Below are 22,413 nucleotides of genomic sequence, written 5' to 3' on the forward strand. Positions count from 1 at the left end.
AAGAGATTTCGCTGCTCTTGCAACCTATGAGAGCTTGCGGGCAGAGTAAAAACGACCAGAGCAGTATTGCTGCTTCTTCCTAACATTTTGCATAACGTGAATTGACAAGAAAGCACGCGATAGTAACTGGATGGCCTCTCGAAGGTGTGTTGGTTGACCCACATCTTTCGGCCTATCCTGTTAGTTCAGAATAGAGCTACACACATTTCACACATTTCACATTTCAAAAACCGATTTTCCTTTAAACACCCTTAGCCTTGCATGATTATTTATTCTAGGTTTCTTTCCATTTTTAGAAAAATTTTCCTTCCCCGATAGCTTCATCAGCACCTACACCACCTCCCAATCCTCTCACGTCTTTCAATAAGGCTCGGTTGCTCAGCTATAAAGATGGCGAGTTCCCGGGAAATCGAAGGTCATCGCCCCACCCGACGTACAAACTGTTCTATCGGTGATTTCGGAACGTTATGAGTGATCCTGTTGAGAAAATATCTACAAGCTCCAAGAAAAGCCTAAAAACACTTCCGGAATGCGGTGAAAATGATGGCATTGTTGTTACAACAGGTGGCTCAGAAAAGTGCGCAGTACCGTCGAGCACAAAACATCTTTCCTCGACTACAGCAGGGAAACAAACAATGCAGTCAACTTCCAGCTCGGACGCTGCTGACGGTGATGTAGCATTGAATAGGCGATCATTTCATGCACAGCTGTCTAGAAGTTTCTTTCAGTCGCGGTCTTCGAGTTCGTCCTCTGTAGATGGTGGTTCTTCAAGTCCGTCGAAAAGCCGTCTGGGCACGGTTCCTGTGGAGGATCCTATCACACACGAGAATGTTGTAAACAGTAAAGTTTTGTTGTTGTATACTGGTGGTGCGCTTGGATGGAAGGTAGATCCAAACCTAGAAGGTAAACATTTCAAAGTAAGGAATTATAAAATCATATGACGTGACCGAGTGCTTTGCAAGGGGTCTTCAAGAGTGAGTTAGTAGATGGGAGAGGTTATGGCACAGTACAAGTGGATGGTGCTTTTACCTCACAGTCATAAGGATAAGAACCATAGGTGATCTCAAAATAACATTACTTGAGGTTTTTTTTTTTGAGTGACAATTATACCCCCCCCCCCCACCAAAAAAATAAACAAACAAAGTAATAAAACAAAAACAAACAAAATTTCAGTTGGGTGGGGTAGTATTTGCTTCATTTTCAAAGGATTGTCACAAAGTTTGATGTGAAAGCTTACATCTAGATTTGGTGCAAGCCCATGTTCTGCATTTTGATAAGTCTCCTTGGAGTCAACTTGTTCCTATAAAGTTAACCACTGATTTTTCAGGATTCCATCTTGATAAGAAAAATGTACTGAAAGAACTGAAGAAGCTCCCCATGATGCATGATGTGGAGTATGTTGACTACATCCTTAGCAATGTACTGGATGATATTCCAGAGGAGGGCATTGGATCAGACACAATTGTGATGCCGTGAGTAAATGAGAAAATTTCAATTTCTGGCATTCATAGGCTCTCAAAATGAATACTCCTTATTCACTTTGACCCCAAAATACACTGAATAAAATTTAACCCCAAATACATTGAATAAAATGTATAATACTCTGAAAAATGCAAAACATGAGGGTAATTGTGAATGCAAATGGCTCACAAGGTGCTGTGGCTTATCTTAGTTTCTGTAATGTGAAAGGACTAAGAGTTGCCACTCCCTTGGATTGGATGCAAGTTTATTACAGGTTAACCCCTTAACCCCTTAGAGAGACTAGCCTTAATTTCTCCTTGCAGTATCACACCTGAATCAAACATTAAGGTCAGGAGAATAATGGAGATGGTCAACAACTACAGGAGCCCTTGAGTTTTAGGCAAATTCTCCTTGTCAGCACCTTGGAACTGTACAAAGAACAGTATGGGGAATATGCATAATGATTTTAGAGTGTAAAAGGTGACCACCTAACATTTCATCAGGTTTCCCTTCATTTTGCTGGAACTCGTGTACACCTGAGATAGGTTGTACCATTTTATAATCCTGGGTGGAGAGAGACAGCACCTATTTGTACTCCTGGGTGGAGTAAGACAGTACCTTTTTATACTCCTGGGTGGAGGAAGTCAGTACCTATTTATACTCCCGGGTGAAGAGACAGGCAGTACCTTATTATACTTCTAGGTAGGGAGAGGTACCTCAAGAGTAACATGTATTGCTCAACATAATGACATGGCGAGGTGTCAAACTTGTAGCTTTCAATACAGAGTGTAGAGTGGTAGCTGTTAATAAGGTTAGCAAGTCTGTCGGTAAAATGATCATTAGCAGATGAAGTGGCCAGGAGATTTGGCTCACCATACACTATTGTGTTTATTTCTAATCCGCTTAGAGTCAGCAAGTATGGAAAACGTGTGTTTGTTGATGTTCTTGAGATGAAAGAGAGTCATGTAGTTGTTCATTCAAAAGATCAAGACATTCAAGACTGGATCAATATTGCACTGCAAATCAAGGAATGTTATGAGAAATATCATGGGTTTGTTATTCTTCATGGCACAGATACCATGGCATATCTTGCATCAGCACTCTCATTTATGTTTGAGAACCTTGGAAAGTCAGTGATCTTCACTGGTTCTCAGGCAAGTTTGTACAGTTGCATAACTCTATCAATATCACAGAATGATGTGTGAGTAAAAGTAATAATAATAAATAATGATACTAATAAAAATTATAGCAATAATGGCAGTAATTAGAAAACAAATATAGTGTTTTAAAAATCCCAACTGGCCAGAGGCAGAACATTTGGCTATATACAAAGTGCAGGTGAGGAGTTGAGTTTCGGGAAACCAAGAACAAATCCAATAAGTAACAGGGTGGAAGGCTCATACCCAGGACCACCAGATTACAGGTCCAGTGCCCTAACCACTGGGCCACCCTGCCTTCTTATAGTATATTATATGATTATATACCATAAATATGTTAGGTTTGTATAGTTATATTCATTCAGATGTCAGACAATTGACTCCTGGTTTGCTGCATGTACTTGTTAAATCAATATGCTGGATTTATTTTGTGTAGTATGCTTTGAGTGATCATCTAAATGATGGAAGGCAAAATCTTCTTGGAGCTCTAATGATTGCTGGCCATTATGTCATCCCAGAGGTAAATTTTAAGTATAAATTGATAATTGTGTGACTTTCATGAAAAAAAAAAATCAACAACATTCACCAAATACAGTATTTTTAATGCTTAATTATAAATTGTTTGCAGGGCCTTGCAGAACACTGATTTTGTTAGTCTGGCTTACTTTTTATCATTGTCATTACCACTCTCACCATCTCTTTTTATTATTATTATTATTGTATTATACTTTATTAAATTCTCCTATTGAGGCTCTTCAGAATTTAATTAAAATGTAAAAAATGATGTTAAAAGAAAAAAGAGAAATTATAATAATATTGTACTGCATATGATAATTATATTAAAAACTATATCAGTACTCCCTAAAAATATTCTTTAAAACTAGTTGGAAAACCTAAAACTTGGACATCTAATGCTTTCACCATCATCATCATTATCATCATCATTAACATTGTCACAGTTATTAAAAATGTTTTTTATTATTATCATCACTTTGTCATATTTACCGGTATCTTAAAAATAAAAGCATTTGGTAAATGCCTTTATTTTTTTAAATTTAACCTATGCCAGGTGACATTGTTCTTCCATGGAAAACTGTACCGTGGCAATCGTGCCTTGAAGGTTGATGCACGCAGATTTGGTGCATTTGACTCTCCAAACTGCCCTCCTTTGGCAACAGTAGAAGCTGGTATTGAAGGTAGGGGGCAATGTTGTTCAAGCTCTGGATGACTTGTCCAAATGTGGTCCCTTTTAATAGGTTCAAGGAAAGGTTCAATGTGGGGGCTTTTTTAAACCCTTTACACACTGAGACCAGCATGTATATTCTCCATACTTTTCTCCATCCATTTCCTGAGGTGCTGATTAGGAGAATTTGTTTAACAATCAAGAGCCTCTATAGTTGGTGATTACTTGCTCTAATCTCATTATAGTAATGTGTGAATCAGGGGTGATATAGTAAGGAGAAATAAGATGCTTATCACTGTTAGGGGCCAAAGGGTCAACAATTTACATCATAGACTCAATTTTTACTTATTTTGATGTAACACAACAAAGTACAAATCTCATTTTTATCTCAAAGAGCTTTATTTTATTCAATGTTTTTTCTTTTTTTTAGTTGAGTGGGAGGAGCTGTTTTATGAAAATCAAGCAAGGAAATTTGAAATACATACCAAGATGAGCTCCAGAATAGGAGTGCTGAGAATTTTCCCTGGAATTACACAGGAAGCAGTTAGTATTCAAATCCTCAACCTCTGCTTCATGTTACTTTTTATTTACATTTTTTGCAGTACTAACAAGAATTACAATTTTAAAATGCAACAATATTTACAATACTAACATTACTAATAACACTTACATTTCGTTCTTCATTCTAATTATTCTAAGCACAAGGTAACAATATAGTTCTAAAAGCTAAGTTTTTCGTTTGTCTCACGATGTAGTCACGTATAATGTAGCGATCTACATCACACGTGACTACATCGTGAGACAAACGAAAAACTTAGCTTTTATTGTTATTCACCACAATGAATAACCACAACCTTATCTACGAAATATAGTTATAGTTACATTCTAAATACTGAAGCCCATTTTTTTAATCCAAAGTTGCAAATTAACAGACCATGACAGTTGCACAATTACCATTGTGAGCAAACAAACAAATTAACAAAAAAAACAAAAACAAAACCAACAAAAATGAAAAAAAAAACAAAAACAAAACCAACAAAAATGAAAAAAAAAACAAAAACAAAACCAACAAAAATGAAAAAAAAAACAAAAACAAAACCAACAAAAATGAAAAAAAAAACAAAACAAAAGAAGAAAAAACAAGCCATAGTTTAATCCATTTACCCAATGTAAGTATACATGTTCTCCATACTTTTTTCTATACATTTCCCAAGCTGCTGACAAGGAGACTTTCATGAACAATCAAGAACTTCTTTAGTGGGCAATCATTTCCTTTATTGTTATGAAATTGGTTGTTGTTCATTGTGGTAGTGGAATGATATTATAAGTTTGTTCTGTTGTCTCACGACAAGGTCACTTGATGTAGAATGCCGTGCCACAACCAACCATATAATGCCGTGCACAACCAGTCGACCCCACCGCCTGAAAAAGACTTGCAGTAAGCAGTCGAAACGTTGCGTTTACATCAATTGACCTTGTCGTGAGACAACAATTGGGTAAGAAGCAGCTGAGGTTCTTTGGATCGTTCATATCATTTTTCATTTCCTGTGCCCATTCTCCTCTCTTCCAGGTACATGCTTTTCTAGAGCCTCCAATCGAGGGAGTCGTTCTCGAGACTTATGGCAGTGGTAATGGCCCTGATTCACGAAAAGAACTCTTGGAGGAAATACGAGCTGCGGCTAAACGTGGAGTAATCATTGTGAATTGTACTCAGTGCTTATACGGTCATGTTGTGGATTCGTATGCAACAGGCAGGGTATGTTCTTGGTTTTAGAAAGAATTTCTATTCAGTGTTGTAATGCTACAATCAATATAATGATTGTCATGGCCAATCAGAACAAATTTAAATGTTACAAAAAGCCAATGAGAACTCAGGGTAAGACCAAACGAACCGCCAGAAACGCGGGAAAACGCGAGTGACCATGTCACGTGTGGTTTTGGTTTTCCATCTGATTGGTTGACTGAGTGGCGTGAGTTTTCTTTGGATCAATCAAAATGCGCGCTGAGAAATAACTGTGGAGCACCCTGCAACTCCCTTAACACATGACGCTGAGGTTTGGAGAGCGTAGTAAATACATCAGACCGCATTCATATTCAACAAGATAACAGAATGCGAAACTAACAGTCACTAGGGTGTTTGGTGAAAAGAAAGGCGACTCATTCTTAAGTCTCACGGCCTCCTCGCTCAACACCTCCAAGAGCACACAAAATTTTTAAGCGAGATGCAAATGACGGATGGGTTTCCGTTGTAGTAAGAAATACAAACGAAATTCCCGCAATTACTTTCGACTTTCAATTGAAAATTTCTCCATCTATTTTCTAATTAGAGTAGGTTTCAGTAACTTCAAGCTGTATTTGCCTCTGTGTTAGGTTTTGGTGGAAGCTGGTGTGATTTCAGGAAATGATATGACGGTCGAGGCAGCGCTAACAAAACTCTCCTATGTACTTGGACATGATGAGCTCTCAATGGAAGAGAAAAAAGAGGTGGGGTTCTCATTTTGTTATGTTACTGTCATCTTTACTGGTAACGGAACGTACAATGACCTAATAGATTAAGTATCATGTCAAACTCCCAAGCAAGTGTTCTGGAGCTATTCCAGTTAACAAAAGAAAGTTTCTGCGGAATCATTTTACCTCGTAGTATTACTAGGTTTTGGTCATACCCAACGGAACTTTGACAGCTGCACTGAAGGTTGTGAGAGGCTAGAGTCGTGATTGGAACATGTGATGTGGGGAGGGGGTGAGTAGATAAGTGAAAGGGGGAAGGGGGAGGGTGGGATGATACTCCCATCACAGTGAAAATATTATTGGTGTTGAGAATGACTCCGATTATCGTACTATTCAAAGTATGGAGGATTACTTCTTCAGTTTAGTCATGTTGAAAAAAGAAAAGGAAAACAACAATTGAAAAGTACCTAGTGAAATTGCCTTACTCGGTGAGAGAAAAGCCAGAACTTTGAAGCTTTTTTTTAATAACTAGCATGTACTGTTCACTGTATGATTTCAGGTGATGAAAAAGAATCTGTGTGGAGAGTTAACACCGTACAAAGACGAAAATATGCAACAGTTTTCTTTGCGGGACAATGAACTGATCGATGCAGTGGCTTCACATTTCAAAGTCGGTTCAACCGAGGTGAGCAAAGCTTAGATCTGCGTTAGTAATAAGCTCCCTACCACGCCTTTTTTTTTTGCCTTTTTTTTTCCTGGTATTTCTGAGTGATTTCAAGGGATTTCGAAAGTAGCTAGAACTGCTTTCGTTGATATCTCCTGGTTAAGGTGCTATATATAGATTTTTTTTTGTACTAGGATGGTGTAACCAAGTATTTTCTACCTTATTATAGTGGACTGGAAGTGACGGACGACGGAAACGTTTTTGCGACTGAGAGTTTTCTCTTGAGCTACTTATATACATTGATAGTTCATTCATCAGGTCGTAATAATTCATTTCCTTACTCTTTTCCTTACTTAAGTTAAAGAAAGTTTACAAACCGCCAGCCTGAAAAAAGGCCTCATTTTGGCTTCTTACGCAACACTCCTATGCGTGACAAGAAAAGACAGCTGTGAAACCTTCTCTAAGTTCACTCTTAGAAGCACTTCCTTACCATTCCCTGGGTATTTCAATTTGTTTTTTACTCTCAGTTAACTGACTTGGAAATAGTACAATGTAACAAACTTTTAAGATGTAAAATCTAAGCCAATCACGACTTATTTAGGTGTTTCAACGGTGCGTAGCGGACGAAACTTAAATCGGGGTTGCTCTTGGCTTTTGGATTGGCATACTTACTGTTTTTCTGTGTCACACATATTTCCATTACAGGAAGTGAGGTTCATCAAGCAAGCATTATTTCCAGTGTTAATGTGTCACGCTGCAGGAAGGGGCGACATTGATGCTATGGAAGACCTGCGTCAACAGGTATATATCTGACGTTGGCGAGGATCTAAGTCCCGAACAATTGATTTCCTTAGTGACTTGGCCTTTAATGAAAAGCACTCATCCTGTGAGGCTAAGAAGCAGGGATGAAATATTGGCTTTAATGGAAGTGTTTTGTGCTTCAGAACCACGCTTGCAATCTAATTGGTTCTCTCAGCAACATATAATTTGTTTCGTATTTTGTTTACAGGGTGGTTTATTAAGCGCTGCTACAAGTCACGATGGCCGCACTCCGATTCATGTAGCATGCCTGGAGGGTCAGCTACAAGTCATTCGGTATCTTCTGGAGAAAGGCGCCTCGCCACACGTTTTCGATAATCACGGACAAACACCTTTGCACGATGCCATTCGTAGAGATAACGAGGAGGCCATTTTACTTCTCAGGGAGTTTGGGGCTCATTTAGGGCCCACCACCGTGAACACGGCCCTTGAAATATGCTCCCTTGCCGCTGATGATAAGGTGGATAGATTGCGGGCCTGGCACTTAGCTGGAGTTGATTTTAATGTTGGTGATTACGACAGGAGAACGGCTTTACATGTGGTGAGTTTGTTCGATTATTTCCCTCATACTGAGGTAAAAGAGCTCAGAGCCAATTAAAGGAAACCGTCTGTCCCTCGTGTTGTTATTATGTTTGTTCAGTGGCTGAACGTACGCGAACGGTTATATACTAACGTGTTTTTCGCTTTTTTTTTTGTTTTTAGGCTGTTTGTCGAAATAATGTGAACACGGTTAAGTTTCTGTTGGAGTGCGGCGTTGATTTGAACTTGCGAGATCTTTACGGCTTTACACCGCTGAAAAACGCGGAGCTTTTTGAAAACAGAGAAATGATGGAACTACTCCAGTCGGCGGCAGAAAAGACAAATGACGCCGTTGACCAGTGAAGAGGAACAATGCAACTATGGAACAATATCAATTCAGTGTTAAGAGAAATCCAGACTTGAAGAGGCCAATTCTGAATTACCTTTGGCCTCTTTTTCAAAGCAAGGCCTGGTGGTCAGCCTTTCGTATAAAAATGAGTTTAATTCGGATGTGAACGAAAACCTGTGATCATATGAAAGTATAAGCACCAGGACTCGCTCGGAAACAGAGGCCAAAAGTAATTGGGTGATTGTTTTATGAGTCGCGCCAGCTTCTCAAGCGATCTATCTAATACTGAATCCAACCGCGACTTCGTCATCCGCGTTTTCCCGCCACTTTCACAGGTTACTTGTTATGACTAGGGGTTCTCATTGGCTCCATATTATATTTCCTTTGTTTTGATTGGCCGTTGGGATTGTTTGATTCAAGTTTGTGACGCTCAACTGGAAAGTAGTTTGGCTTGTTCAATTTCAGAAGAGAAAATCGCGTCGAGAGATCGTGTAAAACAACGTATACATGAAATTGTGGCTGAGATATGAAGTTTCCGAAATCGCGGAAGCTGGTATTATTTGAAACTTCAAGCAGGAATCGATCCACTCTTTGCGCGGAATTTCGTACGGATCTTGTTCTTCGATAGACTTTAGCTTTTCGAGATACCTTTCCTTTGATTCTTTCTGCTGTAGATTTTCAAAATAACCGGGTAACAACCCTCGCTTCGTAGTCGCTTTCGCCGCCATGTTGTAAACAAACTGAAGCTTGTCCTCCAGTTCGCAATGTCACGTGATGTGACGTCACGCTTGAAATGGGTCTATATGAAAACATCTTGCCGTCTGCTTTCGATTGTTTGTGTATAAAGTGAATTTTTATTAATAATATTGAATATTTTTTAAATTTTTTTCTGCCATGAATTTAAATGAAAAAGACTGTTTGAAACTTCCATGCTACTTTTGTCAGGGTATTTTATTTATATTGAAAATTGATTTTCTGTTCCAAGAGTTATCTAGTTATCTATTTATATTGAATGTTGATTTTCTGTTCTATGAGTTATCCAGTTGTGAAGTTTCAACAGTTTTGTGTCTATTGACGGTGAAAAGAAATAGTTGTCCTAGAGAGGGAGAGATAAAGTTGAAAATTGTTGACTTAAAATAAAAATCTTTGAACGATATTTTTGTTGTGTTTCACACGGAGAGTGATATGTAATTTGGTTCTCGAAGTATATTTCATCGTTCTTTGACTTCACGTGCTAGAAACAGAACAGCGATATTTTTAGAGGAAATGGCAGGTTTAACGTGAGCGGGTGTCGAGTAGTCAAACAAATTTAAGGCACTCCACGGCTCCTAGTGTTTAGTTTATGCTGTATTGAAAAAGCATCTTGACTTAAAATAAGCTTTGCTTTGTCCACGAACTTCTCTTACTTCTCTCAGTTACTTTTAGCTGGAAAAATTGGCTTCCATGTTATGATACGATTTGAAACAGAATGAAGCTTACATGGGCTTGTAACAAATCAACCCTTTCGCACTGATTTTCTTTATCAACATCATGAATGAGGAAACCCAATATGATTGGCAGTGATTCTAAAAATGGATTCTGATACAAAGCAAACCGAAGTACTAGTATGAAAACGACTAGGATCCTTCACCGCTTGAACATGCCTTTTTTGGCTCAATTTTCGTACCCCGTAACATTTTTAATGTCTTTCCTTTGTTCAACAATGTACCACGAAATGTTAGTTGATATCGCTCTCTGGATTGTTGTTAATGTTTGAATAGAGTTTGAAAGTATGTCTGTAGGTAGGAATAAAGAGTCGAATTCCCTTTAGACTTTTGGTTCTTCGATAAAAAAAAATGAAAGAAAGAAAGAAAGACATGGAAAGGTCAAAATCGCAAAAAGAATGAATTGATTTGTGTCACAAACAAAGGAGAAAAAGGATTCTCTTTGTTTTGATGAAGAACAGTTAAGGTATTGTATTTCCTAATAAGGAACTGTATCTCAAATTTAAGAAAATGAACGACACTTTCAAAACTAAAAAACATGTTTCGACAGTTCTCGACAAAGAGTGCGACACTGTGGAGAATTGTGTAGATGTCTGAAAACGTGAGAGGTCCTATCACTGACCAAGTGCTTACGTACGCGTGTAGATAAATGTCAAGTGATTCACCGACATGCCATCACTGACCAAGTACTCACGTACGCGTGTGTTTAAATGTCGAGGTTTCGCCGACATGCTATCACTGACCAAGTACTCACGTACGCGTGTGGATAAATGTCAAGGTTTCGCCGACGTGTTATCACTGACCAAGTACTCACGCATACGCGTGTGAATAAATGTCGAGGGGTTTCGTCAACCTCTCAATATTTATCCACACGCCTACGTGAGCACTTGGTCAGTGATAGGACCTGTCACATTTTCAGACATATACACAATTCTCTACAATGTCGCACTCTTTGTTCTGATGAGTATTTTAACATCCTAGATCACGCTTCTACAACTTTCAACTTAAAATCAAAGCTATCCAAATTCAATGGGGGAAACCTACTCTTAATCACCAACTTGAAACTTTCCTTGTAAATGCATACATCATTCTGTTACTATTGTTTCTTTTGTCCAATCAGCATTTTCTTACACACTTTAAATTCAACTTTGTACTTTGTAATATTTAGAACTGAAGATGACAGAAGAACAGTGGAAACATGTTTTTTAATTTTAAAAGTGTCGTTCATTTTCTTAAATTCGTTACATATCTGCTTCTATCCAGAGCTGTATCTCCCTGGTTTGAGAATTACTAAGAGTGTTTTCGGAGATGAGCTCAGCTCTTTTACGAAGCCACAGCTGATTAATTCTATTTCAAATAATTGTGCCGCCTTCGTTCAAGTCAGTGAAACAATTATTATTGGCAGGGAAGCCGCGTTTGTCGGTTCAGTTGTGTTTGATTTGTTTAATCGAAGGCTTGAACTTTTCTGCTGTTTAGATTTGATCATTTTACAAATCTCCCTACGAAATCGCTATTTAAGGAAGCAGAAAGCTAGCAAGAATTTCAAGGATCATCGACGCGAGGTCCCTGTAATGTTACTGATCTGTCACTAAATTCTCAAAGCTTTGAAACAAACTTGTTTGACAGTCAGTGAAGAGAATTTCTGTTGTGCATGTGTTGAGCATGTCTATCCCGGGAAATACGCCAACATTCTCTACTCCTGCAGTTCATTCTCGTTTACTTTCTGCCATAAACAAAGACCAGCTATCGTCATAAGAGATATTGGCTATACATGATCCCTCTTTTTTTTCACACATTTCCCTCGGTGTTTACCGCCAACTACACTATTAACACGGCAAAGGATAACAACAGCCAGCCACGGCCAAGCCTCCAGACGACCTTATCACGTCGCCATGCGAAGTGTGAAACAAACTACGAGAGTGTAAGCTAGTACAAAGTGAGAAAGATCAACTAAGAGATTTTCAACGATAATTTAGCGGGGGGACAAATAAAAAACTGGTTCTTTGTGAGGAATTGAACCACAAACTTCCGGTCGTGGATTATGTAAGGCTCCGGAGGAATTGTGGCGGGCGCCAAAGCCATTACCTATATTCATTCATTCGTGTATTAAAATTTGTTTGAAAATAGAGAGTAATGGGTGGAAACAACAATATATAAAAGTCTTGGCTTTAGAAACTTTGAAATTTTATTAGAAGCTATGAAAAACTACGTCTCATTCGAGTTCTCTACATTACCCATGCCGCTTGAATCTAAGTGCGCATGTGCAACCGTGACTGCTGTGTTGAAACAACTGCTGTCTCGCAAAGAAAGCAAAAAGGAAATTCGAAACGTCCGTAGCAATAAAAGCAGGAAAAACGAAAATTCGAGACTTTTCGAACACAAAGCTAATTCAAGTACATGTATCCTGTTGATTTACCATTCTAATTTGAGTTTTACCAAAAACATCGGCGATTTCATAACACCGTGAATTACTGGCCTGTGCGGTTGTTTACGAATACAACTTGGTTCTGAAAGCTTGAAAGCACAGCACCAAGTCATTGTAACGTTCGCAGTCCCGCAGACATTTGACCGCTGTGTTTATTCGGCTAGACATGTATTGTTATTGAAATTAACTGAGATATACACTGGATGAATAGAGTCAATACTGTATTTTTGCTCACTTTTAGTCATTTGATATAACTGCTTCAGTAGTGTTCATCACCGCGAAGATCACTGTTAAATTCACTTCTTAAACCGCGGTTCACACGTATGATTTTCATATATTTACAGTCATTGATTCATCATTTCACAAGTATATTACGAAGCAACAAAATGACCAGCTCCCAATTGACCTGTTTGCTAAGATGGTAGAGCATTGTACCGTATCTCAGAGGTCATGAGTTCAAATGATTGTTGTCCTCTATTATTGACCGACCCAAACAATTTCACACGAGACCTTCGAATTGAACAAGAAAGTTTTTAATACTTCCGATCAACTAAATCAACCACTGACTGTGTTAGCCAGAAAAAGAGCTTCCGTATAGGTCCAAATCAAACCAAAGTTAGATGACAAACTACGCACATCCACTTGGAAGCTAGACAAAACAGAGACAATTCGGAAACTCATCGTGACAGCGCAAACCCAAATAACTTTAGACTTTGAATTCCTAGTAGCTACATATAAAAGAATGACTTAAATTACTGAACTGACAAACTAAATACTTCATAACATGCTTCCCTTCTTAGAGTGAGCATCGTCCTCGATGCTCCTAAATATATTTATCAAGAAACTATCGAAATTAACTAATTAAAGCAACACTCTTAGAAATTCTATTTTTATAATTGCGGCAAACAATGTTCTGTCCAACTTGCTTTCAATGACTAAACTTGTAAAGAAAGCTTATTTGTTAAACTGTTCAGGAACTTGACAAGAATCTTGCATTTCATGAATTTCTGCTGTTATGATCAGAGTGATCAGCGAAAACTTAAAATCAGTACGAGTACACATGCATTCGAAGTTCTTGAAAATCATAGCCGTGTTCGTAAACGTGATCATGATAACTCTTTAATGGAGGACCTGGAAGGAAGGAAGCGGCTAGAGAACTCAAGATATAGAAATAAATACTCGACCACGTCTCCTGTCCCCCTCAAATACACACGTCATTCGTGCCCTAGCCGCACGAATGACGTTCAAGGTTTCTTTATTTGCTAAGTCGGATCAGAGTTATATTAGAGCCCCCTGCTAGCTCTGGCCAGATATTACAAAATTCCAAGAGCGAAATATCTTCTGAAAGTGAAAAATCTCTGTTTGCCATTAATGCAAGCTGTTTGCTAAGTTTAAGGCAAAAATTTGAGTAAAAGAAGAAAGGATTAAATGAGAATGACAATAGGGGTAAGTTTCTGAATATATTTCGTAAGAGGAAAATTGTCCTTCACAGAGCTTCTCAAAGAATTATGAAACTTTCAAAGGCGACCGAATTGTAAAGCCCTGGCTAAAAAAAAACCGCTGACATTATTGTTTCTCGGCGGCCTGACGCATTACATATTAAATACAAAATATAGAACAATGAAGGAATGAGGTTAACAATGCAATTTGAGTTACACGCTTATCTAGACAAGAAAAATAAAGCAATCTTTTGTTGAGTATGAGCGAACTGTTTAAAGTTTAAATACGCCTCTCTGGCAAACCGTTCGTTAAAATGCCCCAGCATAGAGAAACATCAAGGTCAAATTAGAATTTTTTAAGTTCGAGTTATTGAACACTTCGGTGTAAGAAAATCAGTAGCCAATCTAATATTTCCTAAAAACAGTGCTTTCTCATAAATTGTAGATATTCTGAGACATCAGCGAAAGTAAAAAACTAGGCGAATAATTGAATTCTCGGCGTGAAGCTCCATTCTATTCAAAAGTTATAAAATGAATGCCCTTTATTCGTTTTACTCTCCGTTCGGGCTTGCCGCTTATTTCGCTGGCAAATAAAGCATTTTATACTGAAAGATTCCCCCCAAAAATGTACTTCTTTGGATATTAGTGACGATCGCTTTTAGAGGAGTCTGAGGTTAATACTGTGACATTTTCCTATTGGTCTCATGAATTCATCCGATAAGTGATCTTTTAAACGCGAAGATTAAAATACATGGATCTTGTTTATTAGGGCGTGTTTCTCCCTCTTTTTCTCGGAGTTCCGAAGCTTTTGCTTTTTTTTGTTTATTACAACCATCGATCTTGAAATATTGGTCATTGTTGGCTCAATGATAATATTATATATTGCGATATTGTTAACCGGAAACATTTGTTCAGTTTTGTTGGTCCTACAACCTCCTGAATAAATATTTTGCCTTTTTCACAGAATCTACGCCCCAAGCAATATTTACAAAACCACAAAGAATACAGCAAGCCTATTTACCCAGCCTTTTAAGGTGAAAATCCTTTTCATCCCCGGAATAGCGTACGTGTAGATGCATCTATTTTTTTTCTTTTCAAGGACGCAACTTGTCACCCTATTGTTTGATACTTATAAAGAGTCTTCATTAGCCTCAGTAGCACTTTATTTAAACTTGAGTCTCTCTTGTGTAAGTTCATTTTCTAAGGAGATTTAGCCGGGTCAATCCGAGTATCATCAGTTACGTTTGTGACAATTTAGATTAGAATGAAAGAAATCGTTCGCCTTTTCGCGACTGCCTGCTTGATAGTCGCTGTGGCTGGCCACGGAAGAATGATAGATCCTGCCAGCAGAAACTCTGCTTGGAGATTTTTCCCTAACCGTCCGAGACAGTACACAGACAACGAGCTGAACTGCGGAGGTTTCAGTGTTCAATGGAATGGGCCTAACAATGGGAGATGTGGCGTGTGCGGTGATGCGTATCACGACAAAAACCCCAAGTATGTCTACCCTGGAAAGTACGCAAGTGATGGTTTTATAACAAAGACCTACAAGGAGGGTCAAGTAATCGAAGTTGTGATTGATATTACCTCAAACCATCAAGGATACTTTCGATTCAGCCTTGGAAAACTGGAAAAACCTCCCATCACTCAGGAGAAGTTGACATACGTTCTGTTACAGCCAGATGGATCAAACACATGGCAGCTTCACTCGTCCCAAAATGGAAAGTTCACAATTAAGCTTAACCTTCCCAGAGGCCTGACATGTGATCACTGCGTACTGCAATGGTGGTGGACTGTGGGAAACAACTGGGGCTGTGACGAAAACGGCAACTGCGGAGTAGGACTGGGCAAGAAACAAGAGACCTTTGTTAACTGCGCGGATATCAAGATTGTGTCTGCGGGAGGACCGGGTGCTACAGAAGCTCCAAACACGAACGCGCCCATGACAGAGAAACCCAATACAGATGCGCCTGCAACGAATCCTCCCCCAACAGAAGGCCCTGGCGCCACAGCACCACCAACTGCACCACCTCAAGGAGTCTGCAAAGCCACAGGGGCCTGGACCGGCGATGCTAATATGGATGTCTGGTGTGCATCTAACTGCGCAGCGGGTTATTGCCCTTCCACTCACTGTAAATGTGAATAACAGTATTGAAAGGCAACGAACTTTTACGTATATGCACTAAGTTTATATTAGGTAAATAAATTGCGGCTTGCTTAATCTGAAGATCATTTACCCGGATATAGCAGCAGATAGTTCTTAAAAGATTGTTACTCGCTGATTATTTCAGAATTAAATAAAAACATGGAATTCATCTCAAGAATTGTGATCATTTTCAAATACGAAGAAAATCTCTTTATGGAACTCTTGTTCCTTATAACCCTTATTAAATGGATAATTCAAGAGCAAACAAAAAAGACATTCCGAATTTTTTTCAGTCATTGGTGATATCATTATTCATTCAGAAAAAAAAAGAGTCTGAAAAAGTATTTTTTGGTATATTGACTGTCAAAGGTGTTTTTCTTATTTTTTTTTTCAGGTTCTTGTAACTTAACTGAGCGCAATCAAAATTGTGCAACCATTAAATTTTTTAGATTTTGCAACTGTTGTTTCGAGTGTTAAAATTGAACAGATCTCACGCTTTGGCCACCGTGCCCCGCTTTGTGACATCTCTTATTATGTCACTAGCGGTGCCAGTATGCAATATCAAACGAATCCTCTGTTCTGATCGGCAACCCAAGTGGGCAAGATGGGCTTGGGATTGCCAGCTTTGATCTTGCGCAAGAAAAAGAAGAGCGCGGAGTAGACTTACAGAGATCGTAATTCTTGGACAATGTCGGTGATGAAGTCGCAAAAAACGGGAGAAGACAGTCAAAATATAGAAGACATAAGATACTCTTGTTGGTTTGTTGTCCTACAACATAGTTGGCCTTCTTTCCTGGCTTTCGAAATAAACAAATCAATCTTGATTCTAAATAAAGCGAAATCTTTTTTACTGTATAACGAATCCTTTATTGACCAAGTTTGTTTGGTCAAGGAGGCTGGATATTAGCTTCGTTCTTTTTTTGGTGTTTTTATGGTTTGACAAAGCGTGCAATATATATATGTATACTCAGCTGGGCATTTTTTGAATCGCGCTGCAAGCCATGTATTCGATCTGTAAATGTCCTTCATTGTGAAAATAAATACGTAAATAAGTGCTTCAATCCGTGTCTAATTACGATCGGCTTTCCATCGTTTCATTTTTCAGATAGGAAAACTGATTTTGATCGACGGAAAAGCTTTCAAAGCAAAAGTTATCAGCCATCCAAATTTTAAGCATTTGATTTTCTAACGAGACTTTGAGAAATAACAATTAAAACAGTTATCGATTTATATAAGGCCACAGTATCATGGTCGAAAACTCTTAAACCCTTTACAACCTAACATCAGTATCAGTAACACCAGCATATTCTCCCACTATTCTTTAGTCATTTCCTAAGGCGTAGTCAGGAAGAATTTGTTAAACAATCAACAGCTTTTTTAGTTGGTGATCATTTTCTTTATTCTCGTGACCTTAATGTTGTAGGGAGATATTGGATGCTGGTCACTCTTAGGAGTCAAAGGGTTAACACAGCGCAACAGCTGTCAATATTGAAACAAATTTACACAAGCATTCCACACCTTTTGAATTTATTAAAATGCAGATATTTATCAAACCATACATTTTATTTCCCTTAATCTACACAGAACTCCTTTAATCTTGATACCAGCGAGAGACTTGACGTCATTCAGACTACAGTTCCTTTCACTTCGGACACTTGCACATGTTGGCTGGACAGTTACCTTTGGCGCAGTTTTTGACGCACCACTCGTCTATGGCTTTGTTACCTGTCCAGGGGCCTACGGCTTTGCAGCCCTTCGGATTAGGAGCATTGGTAGGCAGAGGCTCGGTAGGCTTCGGAGGCTTCTCAGTGGGTGGGGGAGGCCGTGTTGGAGGAGGTGGTGGCACACTTCCGTCGCTTTTCGTAATCCTGATGTCGGCGCAATTTACGAAAGTTTCCTGTTGTCCTTTGCCCATTCCGCAGTCATTAGGCCCATCGCATCCCCAACTGTTTCCCACGCGCCACCACCACTGCAACACGCAGTGATCACATGTAAGGCCCTTGGGAAGTCTCAGCTTGATCTCAAAGATTTTGTCTTCGGGCACGTTGATTTTCCACCTGGTGTCGCCATTAGGCTGCCTCAATACATATTTCAGTTTCTCTTGAGTAATGGGAGGAGAGCCAATGTCGCCCACCCTGAAGGTGAAGTATCCCTGGTGGTTGGAGGTAACTTCTATCATCACCGTAATTTCCTGTCCCTCTCTGTACGTCTTAGTGATGGTTCCCGTGGCGAACGTTCCAGGGTAAGTGTAGAGAGCCTTACCAGGCTTAAAATGGTACGCGTCTCCACACACGCCGCACTTTCCTTTGTTCGTGTTCCACTGAACGCTAAAGCCACCGCAATTCAGCTCGTTATCGGTATGCTGCGTCGGTGTATCAAAACCGAACCTCCAAGCCGAGTTCCTGCTAGCTGGGTCGACAAGGCTACCGTGACCAAGAACTAAAGTGATAAGGTTTAGTACGATAAAAACTTGCAAATTCGCTGCCATGTTTCACGAAAACTCAGTATGGCACCTACTTAGCGTTTGTGATCTCATTCGAGCAGCAGGTCAATTTAAAACGTGGTAGGCGCATAGGTGGCAGGGGGGGGATTCTTGCCCCAGTGTCGCATTAACACTCTGAAGCACGTCAAAGTGCTCTTTTACAAAGTATCACTTTTTTCACAACAAAGAGGGGATCACAGGCGGATATTCCCCCTCCCCCTATCTCATACGCAACGCCCTTACGTGGGTTGACGACTATCATCTGGTCTGTAAAGTTGAAACAGGTTGGCTGTCCGCTTATTTTAACATCAGTAGAATGTGTTCAAACCTTGCTCAGAATTTTTGGCGTTTGGACGACATATGTACTGGATATGCAAACAGTGCACTCACACTTTTTTGGTTTGTAAATAAAAGCGCACAAGATGTAAACACAGTTGAGATCTAGCTACAAACATGGCGGATAGTCAAGAGCAAAAGGTTGTTCTAGAGACAATACATTTCTATATCACGTTTAATATCACGAAAAATGCTGATTTCGTTTGGAGTAAAACGCAAGTTATTGTGGAGAATCGAAGATGTGATGAAAATTAAATAGTCGTGTTTATATAAACTGAGCTCTAATTAAATTTTTATCCTAAAAAAGTAGGTATTTAAATTTTATAAGGTACATACATAGGTGTTGTTAAGTTTACAAATTAGGAAGAGAGAGGGTACTGGAGAGTGAAGGGTTTTCATCAATTTTGCTCACTACACGATAAAGATAAACAGATTTAAATGAGCGTGGTTTATGCGAGGGCCATTCGCACTTTTACATTTCAAAATTTCTAACGCTAGTAAAAGCAAAGTTGATCAATGTAGCGCACGTAATCTTCGCGTTTGTTGCCCGTTCCTTTGGGAAACGTGTCTTAAATAACTCAATAAAAACCTCCAAAAAAATAAAGAAGAAGAGGAAGAAAAGAAAACAAGAGAAAAAAACGGTCTTCACTTAATCCTCGTGGTCGTTTCCAAATCCTTGCGTACAGTTCTGCGTTAAACTCAGTTTCTGGCGTCAAAATCGTTGCCTAATGCCGAAATAGGAGGTATAGTAAAAGTTAGATTAATATGAAAGTTTTACCCGATGAGAAGATGGGGCAAAAACTATTTTCCAACCGCCAAATTCTGTTTAGACTCCACGGTTTCACACCAATTTTAGTCTGGCCACAGGCCCTTTATTCTCTCATATGTCATGTGGATGGAACAAGAGCTGCAGAAGATTTATTTAATGAGCGCGAAAATAAGATCATGTTTGTTCTCGCGCTCAAGCGTCGCGCACATCTTTGAAACGTATACACACCAAAAAAATAGCCGTCGGCAGAAATTACGTATCGCTCTCCTCTCCTTCCCGCCCCCGCTGGTTGCATTTTAAACGCTTTACCGTCGTAAGGATAATTTTATGTGACAAGTGGGGTGTGAGGGGGGGGGGGGGTCCTTTGCACCTGGGGGAATGCCAGGCTCCCTATTATTATGGGTTATCACCCCTCTCACAAAGAGGGGTGATATACATTCGCACGGGCATGTGTAAGGGTGCTTAAATATTCAATCTCGTGTCAATGAAGGAAACAAACCAGAATCAAAATCGACCTCCATATGAAATACCAGCCTTTAAAAAAGGTCAGAAAAGGCTCATGGAGTTCTCATTAAGAATAAAACAGTGCAGGTTTTCATCGAACATTTGCCAGTCTCAGTGATTTGGTGGAAAAAGAGTGGTTACAAATGTATAGTTACTCGTCATAATTAAACTGACTCATTGTAAGTGTGGTTCAAAAGTTAAGAAATCTTCAGGAAATATTTAGTTCGCAGTGTGGGGGGCTGAGGAGGAGAAGGAATCACAGGTATGTTGGTAACGGTGAAATATGAAGTTGAACGCAAAGCAGAGACAACTCAGTCATCTCGAAGAAACACATAAGTCTTTTCAATGGTTTGATATACATTTTATTAACCCACAGATACATCGAATGAAATCAAAAGTCAAACCCGAGTACAGTCTTATTGTCAAGTTTATTCAATGCAAGCTTCAGGTAGTGGGGATCTTCTTTACATTGAGCACTTGCAGTGAGTTGCTGGGCAGTATCCTGTGGCGCAATTTCTGCGACACCAGTCGTCCATTTGTTTACTTTTGTACGGAGGTATTGACCTGCAACCTTCCGGGTTAGGAGCATTGGTGGGCAGGGGCTTGGTGGGCTTGGGAGGCTCCGGAGGTGCCTCTGTAGGTGGCGGGGGGCGGGTTGGAGCAGGCGGTGGTGGCACACTTCCGTCGCTTTTCGTGATCCTAATATCGGCGCAGTTTACGAAGGTTTCCTGTGGTCCTTTACCCATTCCACAGTCTCTTTTTCCATCACATCCCCAGTTATTTCCCACACGCCACCACCACTGTAACACACAGTGATCACATGTCAAGCCCCTGGGAAGTCTTAGCCTGATCGTAAACACGTCGTTCCCGTGCGAGTTGATTTTCCACTTGGTGTCGCCATTGGGCTGCCTCAACACGTAGCTCAGCTTCTCTTGAGTTATGGGAGGAGAGCCAATGTCGCCCACGCTGAAGGTGAAGTATCCCTGATGGTTGGAGGTTACGTCTACCACCACCTTAATTTCCTGTCCCTCTCTGTACGTCTTAGTGATGGTTCCCGTCGCGTACTTTCCGGGATGGGTATAAAGAGCTTTACCAGGCCTTAAGTGATGGGCGTCTCCACACACACCGCACTTTCCTTTGTTCGTAGACCACTGCACATTAAACCCGCCACAGTTAAGCTCATTATCTGTGTCTTGCCTCGGCGTTTCAAAACCGTACCTCCATGCTGAGTTCCTGCTGGGTGGATCAATAAGCCGGCCGTGGCCTGAGACAAGAGCAACAATACTGGCCGCAATAAGGATATGAAAAATTGTCTCCATCTTGGGTAAAACTCACTGATCAAAGCTTTGTGGTGTTGAAGCATTACAAAAAGCCAAATCACTCTTTTAATATCTACTTTCTCATGATCTGCGTTTAAACAGCTTTCGAAAGCTGTATTGTTACAGCAGAGAATGTAACAGAGAAATGCCAACAAGAGTTTTACTGTCGCACAACACATGTAAACAGGAGGATGCAATACTTTCTCACCTTTGGTGTTTGTAAATAGGCCGGTGTCAGCTCTGTAACCAAACCGTTTCAAACTTTGACAGGTAGTTCGCCCTCGATGGCATGCTCTGACGCACGAAATTTCAACTTTTTCATATCTTAGAAAACATTTAGGCTTCAGAATTGAACTAGTACTGTGACGGTTTTTATTGATGTGTATCACACTAATAATCTCACCTAGACAATAAATTTTTCAATTTTCTTTAATTCTCTACTGAAAATAAAACACTAATTAGAGAACTGCTCCGATCATTTGTGAGGAATTTAACGTGTGATATGGATTCAAACTTCTTTGCATGCCACCAGTCGCTCAGGAATCCTCACTTTTGCAAAATGAAAAGTGGATTTTATTTTGATAAATGTACTTTTCTATTTATACGTGCTCTCTGATGGTATTTGTCCTTTCGTAAATACTTTTCCAATACGACAACCGCAGAGAAGTTTGGCTAATGTAATGTCATCCACCCGTTCCGAGTATCCCCGAACATTTGCGAAGAACTTCGAAATGATTCCAAATTTTCTCGATTTCCCGGCTTCTTTTATAATGTTGGTGGATGCTGGAAGTGAACGGTAGAATACTTTTCCAGACGCAGACTGGAGATTTGGATTGATTATTAACAAGGAAAGCCTTCATTATGAGTAATTCCAATTTCTAGGTTTTATTTGTTGTCGTTTGCGTGACA

General features: G+C 39.6%; 4 protein-coding genes across 4 annotated transcripts; 2 read left to right on the forward strand and 2 right to left on the reverse strand.

The window, feature by feature from the left end:
• The first annotated feature begins 367 nt into the window (after positions 1–367).
• LOC113677499 (60 kDa lysophospholipase) lies at positions 368–9,178 on the forward strand. Its single transcript, XM_089211125.1, has 12 exons — positions 368–903; positions 1,328–1,472; positions 2,369–2,615; positions 3,055–3,138; positions 3,688–3,814; positions 4,232–4,344; positions 5,372–5,557; positions 6,172–6,285; positions 6,809–6,934; positions 7,619–7,714; positions 7,923–8,273; positions 8,435–9,178. Exons 1-12 carry the CDS (start codon positions 468–470, stop codon positions 8,612–8,614), a joined length of 2,205 nt encoding a protein of 734 aa, XP_089067251.1. The 5' UTR covers positions 368–467; the 3' UTR covers positions 8,615–9,178.
• A 5,844-nt stretch (positions 9,179–15,022) lies between these two features.
• LOC113677446 (uncharacterized) lies at positions 15,023–16,269 on the forward strand. Its single transcript, XM_027194251.2, has one exon. It carries the CDS (start codon positions 15,213–15,215, stop codon positions 16,092–16,094), a length of 882 nt encoding a protein of 293 aa, XP_027050052.2. The 5' UTR covers positions 15,023–15,212; the 3' UTR covers positions 16,095–16,269.
• Positions 16,270–17,604: 1,335 nt separating this feature from the next.
• LOC113677486 (uncharacterized) lies at positions 17,605–18,626 on the reverse strand. The gene has a single exon (XM_027194304.2). The coding sequence runs from the start codon at positions 18,580–18,582 to the stop codon at positions 17,737–17,739; it is 846 nt and encodes a 281-aa protein (XP_027050105.2). The 5' UTR covers positions 18,583–18,626; the 3' UTR covers positions 17,605–17,736.
• A 1,898-nt stretch (positions 18,627–20,524) lies between these two features.
• Positions 20,525–21,591, reverse strand: LOC113677448 (uncharacterized). Its single transcript, XM_027194253.2, has one exon. It carries the CDS (start codon positions 21,502–21,504, stop codon positions 20,650–20,652), a length of 855 nt encoding a protein of 284 aa, XP_027050054.2. The 5' UTR covers positions 21,505–21,591; the 3' UTR covers positions 20,525–20,649.
• Positions 21,592–22,413: the final 822 nt, after the last annotated feature.

This window comes from Pocillopora damicornis, chromosome 7 (assembly GCF_964200805.1).
Source record: "Pocillopora damicornis chromosome 7, jaPocDami1.2, whole genome shotgun sequence".
Lineage (NCBI taxonomy): Eukaryota > Metazoa > Cnidaria > Anthozoa > Scleractinia > Pocilloporidae > Pocillopora > Pocillopora damicornis.

Bases quoted from the DNA above. Each gene is read 5' to 3' on its own strand.
- LOC113677499 (XM_089211125.1), top strand. From the start codon at position 468: ATGAGTGATCCTGTTGAGAAAATATCTACAAGCTCCAAGAAAAGCCTA. The intron at 5,558-6,171 runs GTATGTTCTTGG...CCTCTGTGTTAG, and splicing joins ATTCGTATGCAACAGGCAGG to GTTTTGGTGGAAGCTGGTGT. The intron at 7,715-7,922 runs GTATATATCTGA...TTTTGTTTACAG, and splicing joins TGGAAGACCTGCGTCAACAG to GGTGGTTTATTAAGCGCTGC.
- LOC113677446 (XM_027194251.2), top strand. From the start codon at position 15,213: ATGAAAGAAATCGTTCGCCTTTTCGCGACTGCCTGCTTGATAGTCGCT.
- LOC113677486 (XM_027194304.2), bottom strand. From the start codon at position 18,582: ATGGCAGCGAATTTGCAAGTTTTTATCGTACTAAACCTTATCACTTTA.
- LOC113677448 (XM_027194253.2), bottom strand. From the start codon at position 21,504: ATGGAGACAATTTTTCATATCCTTATTGCGGCCAGTATTGTTGCTCTT.